This window comes from Schistocerca nitens, chromosome 3 (assembly GCF_023898315.1).
Source record: "Schistocerca nitens isolate TAMUIC-IGC-003100 chromosome 3, iqSchNite1.1, whole genome shotgun sequence".
NCBI classification, from domain to species: domain Eukaryota; kingdom Metazoa; phylum Arthropoda; class Insecta; order Orthoptera; family Acrididae; genus Schistocerca; species Schistocerca nitens.
Window position 1 is genome coordinate 31536595 of NC_064616.1, and position 16750 is coordinate 31553344.

A 16750-nucleotide genomic window follows, 5' to 3' on the forward strand; every position below is an offset into this window, starting at 1 on the left:
CCTGTCTGTGGGAATTGTTTTGGCATCGTATACTTCATTCCCTGACCTCGATCTCTGCTAGCCCCCTGCACCACATCCATCTCAACCCTGCTTTATCTTGCAGACACACTATCTTCCCTGCAATTCCCCATTCCTCTGTCTCGTAACACACCCCCCACCTCCCTTCACATCATTATCATGCACCACTGGTGCCTGTGTCATGTTGCTATCATCCTGTACACCTGATGGCTCATCTGAAAGCCAGCAAATTTTTGGTTTTATGTGCCTTTGGACAACTCAACGCCTTGACTACTTAATAACTTACCTTTATTACGCTAGTTTCTGAACAGTTGCTTATTTTATAGATTGTATTCAATACACATGATGTTAAGTAACAAAGAGTAATCATAACTGTGCCACCTGCCTCTTGCTGAGGACAGTAACTGTTACATAATTTTCTGGTCATTGAGGCAGTTATAAAATACTTTAGGCATTGTCTTTTAAAATACCATATTGACTTAAAAGAACTTACTGTGAAGCACCCTCATTTCATTTTAAGTTGTACAGACTGTTTATGTAATATCAAAAATTGAATGTTTAATTAACTTTGTATACATGTAAATCGACTTTGGCCTATCCATTATTGTTATGAACTCTAGTAGCAATAAACAGATACCTAAGATAAATGTTAGGAACTGGTTGCAGCTACTTCTGTATTTCAATTGAAACTTTGTACTGTATTCTCATTGTCAAAATGGTCATTGATAAATTAGGGGATAGACAGTAATGCCTCTGGCATTCCTGTCTTTAATATTAATATCAGAAATACAATTGAAGTTACAGGAAAGATTTATGGAATGAAAATCTGTACCAAGAAAATGGAATTTTATGGCAAGAGGAGGAAATAAGAGTAAAAAAATGCTGAATGGAGAAATATTAGAGCATGTGCAAAGCTTTAAATATTTTTGAAGCAGGATAGAAACCAACTCGAAGAGTGGCAAGAAATTAAAAACAAGAATAGCAATGGCAAAAGAGGCATTTATAAGAAAAGGAGAATTTTCTGCAGTGATATGGACAAAGATTTAAGGAGAAGACTAATACAATGTTTTGTTTGGAGTGTCCTCCTGTATGGTGCTAAAACATGCACTGAAGAAAGAAAGATGGAGCAAGGTGTGAAGCTTTTGAGATCTGGACATGGCACAGGATGGAAAGAATGACATCAGTTAAAGAATAAGCCCATCATTTAAGTTGGATGGATAGTGAGAAATAAAGAAGTACTGAGAAGAGTAGGATAGAAAGATAATTAATTAATGGTATGAATATAATAGAGGGGAAACATTCCACGTGGGAAAAATATATCTAAAAACAAAGATGATGTGACTTACCAAACGAAAGTGCTGGCAGGTCGATAGACACACAAACATACACAAAATTCAAGCTTTCGCAACCAACGGTTGCTTCATCAGGAAAGAGGGAAGGAGAGGGAAAGACGAAAGGATGTGGGTTTTAAGGGATAGGGTAAGGAGTCATTCCAATCCCGGGAGCGGAAAGACTTACCTTAGGGGGGGAAAAGGACAGGTATACACACTCTCTCTCTCTCTCTCTCTCTCTCTCTCTCTCTCTCTCGCACACATCCATCCGCATATACACAGACACAAGCAGACATTTGTAAAGGCAAAGAGTTTGGGCAGAGATGTCAGTCGAGGCGGAAGTACAGAGGCAAAGATGTTGTTGAAAGACAGGTGAGGTATGAGCGGTGGCAACTTTAAATTGGCGGAGGTTGAGGCCTGGCGGATAACGAGAGGAGAGGATATACTGAAGGGCAAGTTCCCATCTCCGGAGTTCTGACAGGTTGGTGTTAGTGGGAAGTATCCAGATAACCCGGACAGTGTAACACTGTGCCAAGATGTGCTGGCCGGGCACCAAGGCATGTTTAGCCACAGGGTGATCATCATTACAAACAAACACTGTGTGCCTGTGTCCATTCATGCGAATGGACAGTTTGTTGCTGGTCATTCCCACATAGAAAGCTTCACAGTGTAGGCAGGTCAGTTGGTAAATCACGTGCGTGCTTTCACACGTGGCTCTGCCTTTGATCGTGTACACCTTCCGGGTTACGGGACTGGAGTAGGTGGTGGTGGGAGGGTGCATGGGACAGGTTTTACACCGGGGCGGTTACAAGGGTAGGAGCCAGAGGGTAGGGAAGGTGGTTTGGGGATTTCATAGGGATGAACTAAGAGGTTACGAAGGTTAGGTGGACGGCGGAAAGACACTCTTGGTGGAGTGGGGAGGATTTCATGAAGGATGGATCTCATTTCAGGGCAGGATTTGAGGAAGTCGTATCCCTGCTGGAGAGCCACATTCAGAGTCTGATCCAGTCCCGGAAAGTATCCTGTCACAAGTGGGGCACTTTTGTGGTTCTTCTGTGGGAGGTTCTGGGTTTGAGCGGATGAGGAAGTGGCTCTAGTTATTTGCTACTGTACCAGGCCAGGAGGGTAGTTGCGGGATGCGAAAGCTGTTTTCAGGTTGTTGATGTAATGGTTCAGGGATTCCGGACTGGAGCAGATTCGTTTGCCACGAAGACCTAGGCTGTAGGGAAGGGACCGTTTGATGTGGAATGTGTGGCAGCTGTCATAATGGAGGTACTGTTGCTTGTTGGTGGGTTTGATGTGGACGGACGTGTGAAGCTGGTCATTGGACAGATGGAGGTCAATGTCAAGGAATGGGATTTGGAGTAGGACCAGGTGAATCTGATGGAACCAAAGGAGTTGAGGTTGGAGAGGAAATTCTGGAGTTCTTCTTCACTGTGAGTCCAGACCATGAAGATGTCATCAATAAATCTGTACCAAACTTTGGGTTTGCAGGCCTGAGTAACCAAGAAGGCTTCCTCTAAGCGACCCATGAATAGGTTGGCGTATGAGGGGGCCATCCTGGTACCCATGGCTCTTCCCTTTAATTGTTGGTATGTCTGGCATTCAAAAGTGAAGAAGTTGTGGGTCAGGAAGTGCTCCATCACAGCAAGGCCCTGGACGTGCGGAATATTTGTGTATAAGGAAGTGGCATCAATGGTTACAAGGATGGTTTCCAGGGGTAACAGATTGGGTAAGGATTCCAGGCGTTCAAGAAAGTGGTTGGTGTCTTTGATGAAGGATGGGAGACTGCATGTAATGGGTTGAAGGTGTTGATCTACGTAGGCAGAGATACGTTCTGTGGGGGCTTGGTAACCAGCTACAATGGGGCGGCTGGGATGATTGGGTTTGTGAATTTTAGGAAGAAGGTAGGGGTGTGGGGTGTTGACAGTGGTTGTTGGTAATGAGGATCACCCTGTGGCTAAACATGCCTTGGTGCACGGCCAGCACATCTTGGCACAGTGTTACACCGTCCGGGTTATCTGGATACTTCCCACTAACACCAACCAGTCAGAACTCCGGAGATGGGAACTTGCCCTTCAGTATATCCTCTCCTCTCGTTATCCGCCAGGCCTCAACCTCCGCCAATTTAAAGTTGCCGCCGCTCATACCTCACCTGCCTTTCAACAACATCTTTGCCTCTGTACTTCCGCCTCGACTGACATCTCTGCCCAAACTCTTTGCCTTTACAAGTGTGTGTGTGTGTGGGGGGGGGGGGGGGGGGTCGGTGGGCGCGCGCGTGTATACCTGTCCTTTTTTCCCCCTAAGGTAAGTCTTTCCGCTCCCGGGATTGGAATGACTCCTTACCCTCTCCCTTAAAACCCACATCCTTTCGTCTTTCCCTCTCCTTCCCTCTTTCCTGATGAAGCAACCGTTGGTTGCGAAAGCTTGAATTTTGTGTGTATGTTTGTGTTTGTTTGTGTGTCTATCGACCTGCCAGCACTTTCGTTCGGTAAGTCACATCATCTTTGTTTTTAGATATAATTAATTAATGGATTAGAAAGAAGGAAATTAAATTGGATTGGATGCCCTTAAGTTGTGGTTTGATAAATGAATGGTTATACAGAGATAAGTATGTATGTAAATGGCATCTCCCATTCTCTGTAAAACTTTTATGTTGAGATATTAAACTGTGAAAGCATTATTTTGTGTGTAACATAAATTGTTCCCTGACGTAGTAGTAGTAGTAGTAGTAGTAGTAGTAGTAGTATTCTGCATTTTTCACAGCTGCTTTGTATAATCTTTCTCATTAAAAGTACAAAGTATGATGGTGCAATAGTTCAGGCTGGACTCTGCTTAGGAAGGAGCACAGTTTAAATCCCCATTAGACCATCTAGATTTATATTTTCTCTAAATCACATTTGGTGACTAGCAGGATGGTCCATTTGAAAAGGAAGTGTTTGTGTAAGCTCCCTAATCTGGTCCTAAATACTCAGCTTTGGAGTAGTTTATTGTTGAATGGAAAGATTCCTGCACATACCATATAGTTCCACAGTCTTGATTTGTTCAACTTTTATAAAGAAGCAGACAATGTTACCTGCATGGTTTGTCACAGGTGTTAGCTAGTTGTCACGTACATGGTTCAAACATTGCTATGTAGGATTTGTTAAACTTTTTAACCTGTTCTCAAATAACAACTGGGAAATATTTAAATAGAATATGATTTATAGATTATTGACCACAGTGTAACCACTAAAGAATGTGTGTATGATAAGGTGCTTTCTTTGGGGAGTGTCTGCACAGACACGTAAAGAGGGTGTAACGACAGACTGTAATCTGTTAATTATTTACAGTCACAGAGTATGAGAGTATGGAGGTTCAGTTTGAAGTAGAAATGAATAGTATAAGATACATAGTGTTCTCGCATTTGAACACAGTATTTTTCTTAACAACTTCCATCCTCAACATGTCCTAGTACTACTTTGTAAACCTTCTTTATAAGTGGTCGTATTATTGGCTGATGTCAATGTAAATAATGAAAGATCGTGAGTGCTCCTCAGCATGCATAATTTGATTACTTAATGTTATGTTATTAACTCACTTTCCATTTTCACAACTTGTCATTTTTAAAGAATCCTGGCTTAAAAACGAACATGTATTCAGATCATTATATGTATGTTGATATCTGATTGTCACCAATTTATGTCAAAGGATTTTCTTGCTGCTGACAGTATTACTTCATAATGTGACCTCATCAAAATATCACCTATCAAGGGATGGCAGTAGTACACCCATGTTCAAAGAGTAGTGCAGTTTTACAGGTCTGGTAGAAAGTAGTAATTTATCACTTAGAAATTTCATATTTACTCATATTTTACAGTTCTTTCAAACACATTACATTTACAAATCTTAAATTGGTCCCAAGTGAACTAAGGCTCTTCAGTAATTTTTGTAAGGCAGACATATAATATTCCCATCAAATTTTGCTGTTGCTTATCCAGTCTGTTAGTTATTCTGTAACAGCTTGGTTTAGGTCATTAGATGTGTTCTGATTTGAGTGTTCATCATTGTTTTGTAGTTTTTCTGAATTTTCATTCTGCATGAAAAATCAGCACATCATTTCACTTTACAGACAAGTTCACGAGTGAAATGAGTGGAGAGGCACGTACAAAATTGAAAGATGCAAAATCAAAGTAAATATGGCAATGACTGTAGAAAGGTATGAGACATTACATCTTATATTATTACAAACATATCAAGAGTGAAGGCTCTCCAGGTGGTGGACATTAATAAAAATTTAAGTGTAGATATTATTAGTTGCTTTAAATTCAGAGTTCCTCATTTGACAAAGTCATTACATATTTTGCAATGAGTGCAGTTGTTGCTTAGTTTATAAGATGTGGGAAATTAATGATCTTGTTACAAAGTTAACAGTGAATTCGTTGTGTATGAGGCTGTATAAACATCACAAACAAAAATTACGATTTATAATAGCATGTGCCCCAAAAAATACAGAATTAAATTCTTCTTGTGGATCTATAAGGCATTTAATTACAGATTTGGTGTTGGTGCTGATAATGCCCAAGATATTAGCCATTTTTTCTGGAGACATGGTAGAAAAGCATTGATCGTGTGTTGTTTTGCGCAGAACAGTCAGATATCTTTTATTCGCTCTTAACAGATTTTGATGACTGTAGCTGCTTGTAGGATATATGAATGCAATGATATGCTCTGCTGGAACTGGAAAGTGGTACACCACCAAGCACCAGTCTGATATTTATCAAACTTTGTGCAAGTGTTAATGATTGAATGATTGAACTCTTTCCATTCAGAAATGATGTCCATCATCATCATCAGTAATCTTGTCTTGAGGGTTTTCTTGCCACAACTTAACTGACTGGAAGCTTCTTTCCATGCCTCCCCCATTGCATACCAGACAAGCTCTATGGATGACATATCCAAGGACCAGGCAGACCAGTCAAGGATCTGTACATTCATCAAGGCACATTTGTTAAGAACTTTAGTGTGGGGCCTTGTATTTTTATGCTGGAATATGCCATTGGGTACCCTGATCCTAGAGAGTATATCAGGTTTTACCACTGTCAGATACTGCCACGCATTCAGCCTCCCTTCAGCTGCCAAATCAGACCTGTTGCTTTGCTGCTTCCTGTGACCTTCCCCCAGCTCACCTGCACACAGGTTTGCATCAGTCTACCTTATTTGCTAGCATAAAAGATGCACCTAGTTATTTTAAGACTTTTTTAGATATGCCTTGCTATTTTAAGACTTTCTTTAGGGAAAAAGTTTCAATACATCTACTGCAACACAGTTATATATGTGCTTGACATGAAACATCTGGGCAATATAAACAGGAAAAATTGCTCATCTTTTAATTTTTGCCTTCAAATCCTCAAAATTCATCCTCAGAATTCAAGCTGCCATGTCAGAATCTGAATCCTTGTACAACAAATTATCAAATTATCCTCTGTACCATCCAGTGCATTCCTGATTCCACACTTCCTAAATTATTTAATCATTGTTTCAGTTTTCATAGTGTTCCGTGAAGCCTTGCCCGTGTTCCACGAAGCCTTGACAAACTCACAAACTTGAGAAATGCTAGGTCTCTTCCTCCTTCCTGACAGTGATAGCGTGCTTTTAAAATGTGTAGATTCAATCCTTCTGTTCCACTCCTCCTTCATAAGTCCCTTAAATGATCAATTGATACACACTTCTAACAGTTGACGTAAACTATTTCTACATATACATCTACATCTATACTCCGCAAGCCACCCAACAGTGTGTGGCGGAGGGCACTTTATGTGCCACTCTTATTACCTCCTTTTTCTGTTCCAGTCGCGTATGGTTCACGGGAAGAACGACTGTCTGAAAGCCTCCGTGTGCACTCTAATCTCTCTCTAATTTTACATTCGTGATCTCCTCGGGAGGTATAAGTAGGGGGAAGCAATATATTCGATACCTCATCCAGAAACGCACCCTCTCGAAACCTGGCGAGCAAGCTACACCGCGATGCAGAGCGCCTCTCTTGCAGAGTCTGCCACTTGAGTTTGCTAAACATCTCCGTAACGCTATCATGGTTACCAAATAACCCCGTGACGAAACGTGCCGCTCTTCTTTGGATCTTCTCTACCTCCTCCGTCAGCCCGATCTGGTACGGATCCCACACTGATGAGCAATACTCAAGTATAGGTCGAACGAGTGTTTTGTAAGCCACCTCCTTTGTTGATGGACTACATTTTCTAAGCACTCTCCCAATGAATCTCAACCTGGTACCCGCCTTACCAACAATTAATTTTATATGATCATTCCACTTCAAATCGTTCTGCACGCATACTCCCAGATATTTTACAGAAGTAACCGCTACCAGTGTTTGTTCTGCATCTTATAATCATACAATTAAGGGTCCTTCTTTCTATGTATTCGCAATACATTACATTTGTCTATGTTAAGGGTCAGTTGCCACTCCCTGCACCAAGTGCCTATCCACTCCAGGTGTTCCTGCATTAGTTAGCCCTCATGGAATTACAGTGAACAGAGTCTTGAATTCATTCTGTCTGTTTTTAATGACTTCTGCTCTGTGAGAAGTAACTGATCCCATATTAACAGGGCAGCTTTCCTCAATAGGCCTCCAGGTTGCCTAGACCAAATTTTGTCTATCCACAACCTCATTCCTCCTCCATCCATCCAGCCTTTATTGTGTTCATAGACAAATACTCCTTTCAGCAATTGTTCCTTAGGAAGTGTCTTCCTTTTAAAAAACCAAAAGTGGTGGTAATTGAGTTCCATCAGCACAGCAGGATAAAACAACTGTGTAGAGTTTTAACAATAACACTTTTTGTGCCCTTGGAATCCACAGTTCTGTTAGAAGGCACATCAAAGGTTAGTGGAGTCTCATCCATGTTCTCAGTTTGTGAGAGTTCAAACTTCTCTCTTTTCTTTGCGTTAATGATGAATCGATGAAATTCAACAATTTGTTCTTCATACTCAGCTGCCGTCTTCTGCGATATTTTTGTCTCGGTCACATGTATAGTTTATACCTCGTCATTAATCATGAACACCATGATGTTGCTCCAGTAAAGTCAACAATCCCTTTGTTAGTGGATAATGCTTTCGCTTGACGAATTATCATTTTTGTAGAAACTGAAATTCTGACTTGTCTGTTCTCTAAACTCCAAGTATTGAGTTCTGCTTAAAGTTTTGATCATTTAACAGTCCACTTCTCAGATTATATTTACTGTAAGGTGTTTTCTTTAAAACATCTTCCTGATGCTACCAAGTTCTTGTTTTTCAGTTGAAAGTGGCCTGAAATGCCTTTCTACTGCCCTGTTTCCATGCTCCTTTTTGCATGTGCAGTCACTTGCAGCTTAAATGCAACAGTATAGCAGTACCATTTTTTAGCCATAGTTTGCAAATAAAACCACAATATAGGTATGACCCAAGTGGATCTCCACACTGAACACATCAATAACTTAAGCCTGAATGAGCAATATAAAAACTGTTAATGCTGGGGCATGTGCAGCCACTGAATTCTATACAAATGGAATGCTCAAAATTTGCAGGGAAGCTAACAGTGAATTGCCTTAGGTCAAAACACACAAATTTTGAAGAAATGGAGTTTATAGGTATCTACCTTAACTTCCTAACAGCGTATAAGACTCGTCCAGTTTTTACATCTATTTTCGAAGGAAAAAAGTGCATCTTCTACACTGGCAAATACAGTACTGTCACAAGCAGAAACGAGACACTTTACTGAATGCTACCTAATGCCACTCTGTATCCTAGGTGGCTCTCGCTCCACACCGTGCAAGTATCTTCTGTCCGTGGTACAGTGTCAGAGGTAAGTGACACATGGTGAGTTGAGATGTAAACCCAGCCTCCAATATTTTGTTCCTGATGGTCTGTGGTGACACTACCTGTAACCTTCTACCTCGATTTCAGCTGTTGTCATCTGTCTATTCATCATAACCAGTCAAACTACCTTCTTACGGTGTACTCCTTTTGGAAGGACCATGCCTGCACTTCGTGCTGCTACACCGTCAGCCAAAGTCCATCTTGACATTACTCTTTCTACAGTCATTGTGCTATGACCAACTGCCTGTTTGATTAGTTGTGATGTTCCCATGTCCATCTCACCAATGATTCAATCTTTCTCAAAGTCCAAAATGTGGCAGTAAGCCTTATGCGCAAATCATCTGGTGTGCTTCAATGTGATCTCCACCTGAAAAGTTCCAGTAATGTCACACATAATGACAGTCATGTACTCATGCCATTCACCTGCAGGAATGGTTTTTTCTGTACAGAAGATAAGCTTACATAGGAATGAAATTTTAACGAATCTATTCCAAAAGCATGGAAATAGTAGAGCATGTTTGGCAGTCATGGGTCGTGTTCGTGGTGTAACAATTTCCATTTCTGTCATTAAATTTTTAGCAAGTGCAGAAGCTGCTATTGTTTTATTTTTAGGTAGCAAGTGGTGAAAAAACCTGTAGTCAGTTATATTCATGAATTAGTCTGTAGTGAATGCTAAACAATACACATATGCAGTGTGTTTGAATTTCACATTATAACAAAAGATTTTGCCATACTATATACATAAAATAAAATGATATACCTGCATGTTTATATAAATTTGCATACAGCTGGCTGTAAAAACTTAGTAGCTGATGAATGGCATCAGTAAAGATGTATGCATAAATTGACAATTGTATGTTTTCGAATATGGTATCTTATCTCCAGCTTTTTTAATGTAATTTTTAAAGAATTTCCTGATCTGATTGCTGATGCCTTAAAATTCCACAAAGTTTGCAATAGTACAGGCCATAGTACTGCATATTTCACTTCAGGTAAACTGTTGGTTTCCGGTTTGAATTAAAAAGTTGCAAGAGTAAAATCTGATAGTCAGAGAATGAAAACACAATTACAGGATACTACTAACTTCTTCTATGTTTTTGTTAAGATTAAACTGCTGCAGTTTAATTGATAAACTCTACAACTTACCTGTAATGAAACTGGAATCATCGATATAGAGGATAGCAGACAGTTACTCTCATTCTACAGTAGAAAATGAACAGGTTGAGGATACACATGCAGGAACTACTGCTGTTAACTTTGGAAAGGCTTTGGAACATTTACAGGAAACAGGGTGCTTAATAAAGAAAGGATAGATTTAAAATTGAATTATAAACAAAGCATACATGATCAAAATTATGCATGTATTGACAGAAAAATCTTGATTTTCATACTGGTTGTACATCAATACATTCTATGTGAGTGCTGTATGTAGCACTACAAACATCAGACTGATACTCCATTTCCTATCCATGTCGATTGGTCAGGCCTTGAGAAGTTCTGTATGGTTCCAATACTTTGTGTTGAACCGAGACAAACTTTTTATTTAAATAAACCTATATTTTAATTCTGCAGAAGGAAATCTATGTTAATGTGCTTTGAATTTGGAGTCACCCCATCAGCTCTCCCATCATCTTAAAATTCTTATGTTAGTATATCAGTGGGGACCTTGTAGTGGGTCTGAAATGAAGGTATCTGTCTCTTGAGACAGTTAACATTATACAGGAGGTTTTAGAAAGAATATATGTATTTTGAGCACCTGTATTTATTAAACTGTAAGACATACAATTATGAAACTTGGGATGCACATTTACAAATCTCTCAAGTTTAGATTATAGATGTTCAATATGTCCTCCACAAGCAACATGTACAATATCACATCAATAGTTGAATTCCTCCCATACTCTGATAAGCACGTCCATCGTCACTCGTGTTACTACAGTACAGATCCAGTTCAAATCTTCTAGGTTCTGCAGTTGTGTCGGTGCATAATGTCCTTAATGAACATGCCCACCCCTTCCCCTCCCTGGAAGAAGTCACAGGGCGTCAAATCTGGCAATTGTGGAGGCCAGCTGAGAAGTGCTAACTCTCCTGCTGTTTGATGACCACCCTAGCGACCCTGTAGAGTTTTATTCAGACATTCATACCTTGGCGACTCCAGTGAGGGAGAAAATGAATTGCTGAAAACTGAAGTTGTCCTCATTCATCCTGAGAAACAGCCAGTTATAACATAGAAAGATACTGCTGACTGATTCTCATGTTACCATTCAGAAGAATGGACCATAAAGAGATGAATGGGATATTGCACAAAACACATTGACATTGTGTGCATGTGCATTCTGTAGGTGCTGAATTTGAACATCGTGTTTGTTACTTCCCCTGTATGGTGGAAAGTCACTTCATTACTGAACACAATGCATTGTGCAAAAGTGTCATCATTGCCAATAGCATTCTGAAGCTCATCAGAAAATGCCACAAGTTTGTTTTTGTCGTCGTGACGTAGAGCCTGTAACAGCTGTAACTTGTACAACTTCATAATCAACATATTTCTCAAAACATTCCAAATTGTTTTTTTAGACACTTGTAACTCCTGATTGGTGCGATGAGTCGATTTTTTAGGACTATGTTGGAAAACGGTTTGAATTTGTGTGAAATTTTCATTGGAAATATGAGGGTGACCAGGATTCTTGCCTCTACATACACAACTTGTCTACAGAGTGTCAATACTGTTTATGAATGTTCCATCCAGTTGCTAGCTCAGTTTGATACCTCAGCCTGAGAAGTCTTTGCATTATAATTATGGAATTATACTTCACAAACTCAAGAACACAATATCATTTTTCCTGTGGAGTAGGTATTTCGCAGTGGCTACGGCATTGATTATAAACTAGAAAATGTAATCTTTACTTCAGTAACCAAGATGTGGTGCAATGCTCAGTAGTTTTCACAACATAATACTTTGTAATACATGTACTGCTTTTGAAACACCCTGTATTTTCCTCTTTTATATATATAAAACCTCACTGGCTGTTGGGATAGACTTTATTGAGAAGTAAGGTGGATCTGGTAGAGACTCAAAAGGTGTGTGCACAGGTAATGCTTCCACAAGACGTAAAGCTGCAGTGAATAGCAAGAAAATAGTTTTAAAATAGGAAGGAGGCATCCGGACATTTAATACAACATAATGGGAATACAGGTAGTGTGTTATTCACAAGTGGTGTTATGATAGCTGTTGGTCTCCACTACCACTTATTGAGGAATAAAAATTAAGTAAGGCATGTGTAAGAAATTGTGTACTTTTAGCACTGGGTTAAAATAGTTATGCCACGCTGGCCCATTGGCACTTACATGGGCCCTATAAAGCCAGCAGCGCAGGCTCAGATGTCAGTTGTCTTCCGACAGTGCTCTGGTATCATATGTCATACCTATTGTTGTTCAGCTCCTGATCTTGATGCATCTAGGCTTTCGATTTGGTTTACTCTTAGGACTACTTGTTCTGTCATATCCGTCCATAGCTGTGTGCCATTGCAGGCGCCGGCAATCATGGGGGATTTTCTAAGAATGAGCTGATTACCATCTCAGTCTACATCTTCTAAACATAAACAGAATGAGGCTAAAGATTCCAAGAATCTCTCAGGTGCACTTCAGTTAGTCCTGGTATTACATACTGAAGGTGAAGGTGGTCAGTCCTTTGCTATGATTAATCCATTCATTATTTAGAAAGGTGTTGATCTGGTTGCAGGCCTTGTGAAATCTGCTCTCGTTTATGTAATGGCACTGTGCTTTTGGAGACCAATTGTGATTTTCAAGCCCAACAACTGCTTGTAACTTCACTCCTCCATGGCTGTCCTGTTTGTGTTGAGGCCCATCAAACATTAAAACATAGAATTCTGCATGTGGTTTTATTTAGACTAGGTCTTTAGATGGCCTGACTGAGGGAGAAATTCAAGCGTACCTGTCAGATCAGGACGTCACTGCAGTCCATTGGGTAATGAAGTAAGTCGATCCAACCTTAGTGCCTACATGCACTCCATTTATTACATTTGATAGAGTAGTGCTTCCATCAAAGGTCCGAGCAGAATATGACGTTGTCATGTTCCAACCATAAAATCCAAACCCGATGCACTGTTACGAATGTCAACACTACAATCGCATTGGAATATGCTGTCGAAATATGGCAAAAATTGGTAGTGTTGCTCACTAGGGCGATTGCCCCCTCCTCCTCCACCTCCCCACTGTATCAATTGCAATGGAGACGATGCAGCCTCATACTGAGAATGTCTCATGTATTTCAATGAGTGTGCTGTCCAGGAGATCTGAGTCAAAGAAAAAGTGCCTTACCCTGCCGCTAGCAAGTTGTAAAACCTGCATTCTGCCATTTGGCACTTACAGTACCGTTCTTGCTGTGTCTCACTCCATGAACATCATGGTCATGCAGACTTGTGACCTCAAATTCAGCACTGCAGTTATAAATTCACCCAGTGTCAAGGTAACAGCCCCATATCTCTCTCCTCCAGCTGTGCGACAAGCCACCAAATCTTCGTCTCCGGCAGCGAAATCGCCCACTACACAACCAGCAGGTTGGAAAGGACAGAAGGAATACTCGTGCAAAGATTTCTTACGTCCCTACAGCCAAGAAACGTCTGAGTCTTCATCTGCCAGTCTGAAAGGCTCAAGAAATCAAAAAAAGGCAAACGGTCCTCTCCTTCGCTAATTCTGAGATCCTCTTCAGTGTTGTCACTGCATGATACACTCATCCAGCCAACCCCCGTTTCACCAGTGCGCAGTGCCAACTGTTTTTCTGCTCTGGAATCTGCACGCCAGCCCAGATAGACTGTCAATGCCTCTGCAGATCTTGTGGAACAGAATCCTTTAGCCTCTGCGCCCTATAACAGCGAGTCTTCAAAGGGTGACAGCCCTTCATTTTTTCCCTTCTCCCCTTTCCTCATCATGACTCTCCTCCAATGGAATATCAGCAGCATTAGATCGAACAAGGAAGAATTACAGCTGCTCTTTACATTGCAGCATCCACTTGCTTTCTGCCTTCAGGAAAAAAATTGTCCCCTTGCGACCACTTTGACCTCTCGCATTTCTTTCCTGTCAGTCTTGACCTGCCCCTCCTCCTGAGGACAGCATTCCATCTCGGGGGGGGGGGGGGGGGGTCATGCTGCTCATCCGGGATGATTCATAGTCAAACCATCTCACTGAACACCTGACTGCAAGCTGTTGCAGTCCAATTTTCCTTTCTAGCTTCACCTTTTCTTTTTGTAATGTCTACATCCCTCTGTCTTTCGGTATCTCCAGGGCAGACTTCCTCCAGCTTATTGGTCAACTCCCTCACCCCTTTCTGCTGCTCTGTGACTTTAATGCACACCATCCCCTTCGGGGCTCTTCCAGAACCTTAATGCACTACATTCCCTTTTGGGCTCTTCCAGAACCTGTCAGAAGTGTGCCCTTGGCTGACCTTCTCAATCAACTCGACCTCATCTGCCTTAACATTGGAGTACTCTCGTTCCTTTCAGACTCCATGCATACCTATTCCCATTTGACCACTCATTCTGCAATGCCCAGCTTGCCCGTCTTCTTGAGTGGTCCGTTCTCTCTGAAACTGATGCTGTCCATTTGCTGACTCCTACCCCCACCTATGTGTAAACCCAATTGACAGCTTTACTCGTCTCTGGCGACCTTAGACAAACAACATTTCCCCAGTTGGGTTGACCAGGTAGAATGCCTTACAAATGTTATCCTTACTGCCGCAGAACATTCCATTCCTCACACTTCATCTTTACCACATTGTGTCCTGGTCCCTTGGTGGAGGCGTGCCATGACGCAATTTGTGTGTGGAGACATGCTCTCCACAGTTTTAGCAGTCATCTTATGATGATGAGCTGTCTTCATTTTAAACAGTTGAAGTTGTGTGTGCAGTGTCATCACATTATTCAGTAAAGCAAAACAGTTAGCTGGATTTCATTTACTAGTTCTTTTAACAGTTCCACTCCTTCTTCCATCATGTGGGCCAAAGTCTGACGGCTCTCTGGGACCAAGGCCCAGTCTTCAATTTCCGCCCTGACTGTAACGAGGTGATGTCATTTTGGACCCTACTGCTCTCTCTCAAACACCTTAGGCCAACACTTTAGGCCTCTCACTATCATCCCACCTTCGTCCATCTGAAATGAGTGGAGGCAGCTTGGATGATACTCATCTCCTCTTAGATTTGTGAATGCTACAATTCCACCTTTACTATGAGGGAGCTAGATCATGCTCTCACTTCATCCCAGTCTTCTGCCCCTGGGCCAGACAATGTTAACATCCAGATGTTGTAGCACGTTTCTCTTGCAGGCATGCATTTTCTCCTTGATAGATACAATTGTATCTGAGCAGATGGCACATTCATACCCATACCTAAGGCTGGGAAGGTCAAACACCTTCCCTGTAACGTGTGATTCATGTCCGGCTGGTATGGCAGCTAGAGTCTCACAATTTACTAACCACTGCACAATGTGGATTTCAGGCATGACATTCTGCTGTTGACCATGTCATCACTTTGTCAACCCATGCCGTGAACAGTTTTCTGTGGAAGTACCACGACTGTAGTTGTATTTTTTGTTCTGGAGAAGCCTACGACACCTGCTGAAGGACTGGTATCCTCCATACTATCTGCATGTGGTGTTTCTGAGGCCACCTGCCCTTTTTCCTTCAGGACTAAGTTTTCAAGTTACATGTGGGTTCTGCCTTGTCAGACACCTTTACCCAGGAAAACGTTGTGCCTCAGTGCTCTGTCCTGAGTGTCATCCTCTTTGCTGTAGCCATTAACCCTATTATGGCCTGTTCCCTGCCAGGCATCTCTGCCTCTTTTTTTCGTCAATGACTTTGTGATCTATTGCAGTTCTCCCTGGACTTGGCTCCTTGACCAGCATCTTCAGCGATGTCTCGATCATCTTTACGTATGGAGCATTGACAATAGCTTTCACTTTTCCACTGACAAAACTGGCAGCTCAATGGCTTTCTTCCACCATCCTTACATTTGAACCTGTTGCTCTTCCGTTTGCTGAAACTATGAAAGGCCTGTGGCTCACGCTTAATAGAAAACTTTCTTGGTCCTCCCACGTGTCTTACCTGGCCACACGCTGCATCTGGTCTCTGTTCTACGTGTTCCTAAGTGGTACTCACCGGGGAGCGGATAGGACCACCCTCTTGCCTTTGTTCTGATCCCTTGTCTGTTCAAAACTAGACTATGGTTGTTTCATTAATGCACCTGCATGTCTGTCCATCTTACACTGTCTAAATACAATCCACCATCATGGAATCCATTTGGTCACTGGCGCTTTTACACTAGCCTGGTTGAGAGCCCCTACAAAGAAGCCTCCGAATTACTACTATTATTGGCATGATGTTCTCCTCAGTGGATATGCATGCTGTTTGTCTGCCATACCCTGCCACACATCCTATGCCTCCTTCTTATATGACTTATTTGACCACCAGTATGGGGCACTTCCCTCTTCTTTTACCTCCTGGAGTTTGCTTTTGACTATTGCGCCAGCAGCTTAACTTCACGC

The 16750-nt window shown here is 41.5% G+C and overlaps 1 protein-coding gene across 2 annotated transcripts in view; it reads left to right on the forward strand.

Moving 5' to 3' along the window:
- Positions 1-16750, forward strand: part of LOC126247972 (PRA1 family protein 3) — a 78629-nt gene that overhangs the window by 41326 nt on the left and 20553 nt on the right. The window contains exon 4 of one of the 2 annotated variants that reach the window (XM_049948538.1): positions 5461-5547. The exons of the other annotated variant lie outside the window; for it this stretch is intronic. Coding sequence (XP_049804495.1) covers positions 5461-5525 — 65 coding nt within the window. The 3' untranslated portion in view covers positions 5526-5547. The remainder of the gene's footprint in view (positions 1-5460; positions 5548-16750) is intronic. 2 annotated transcript variants of the gene reach the window in all.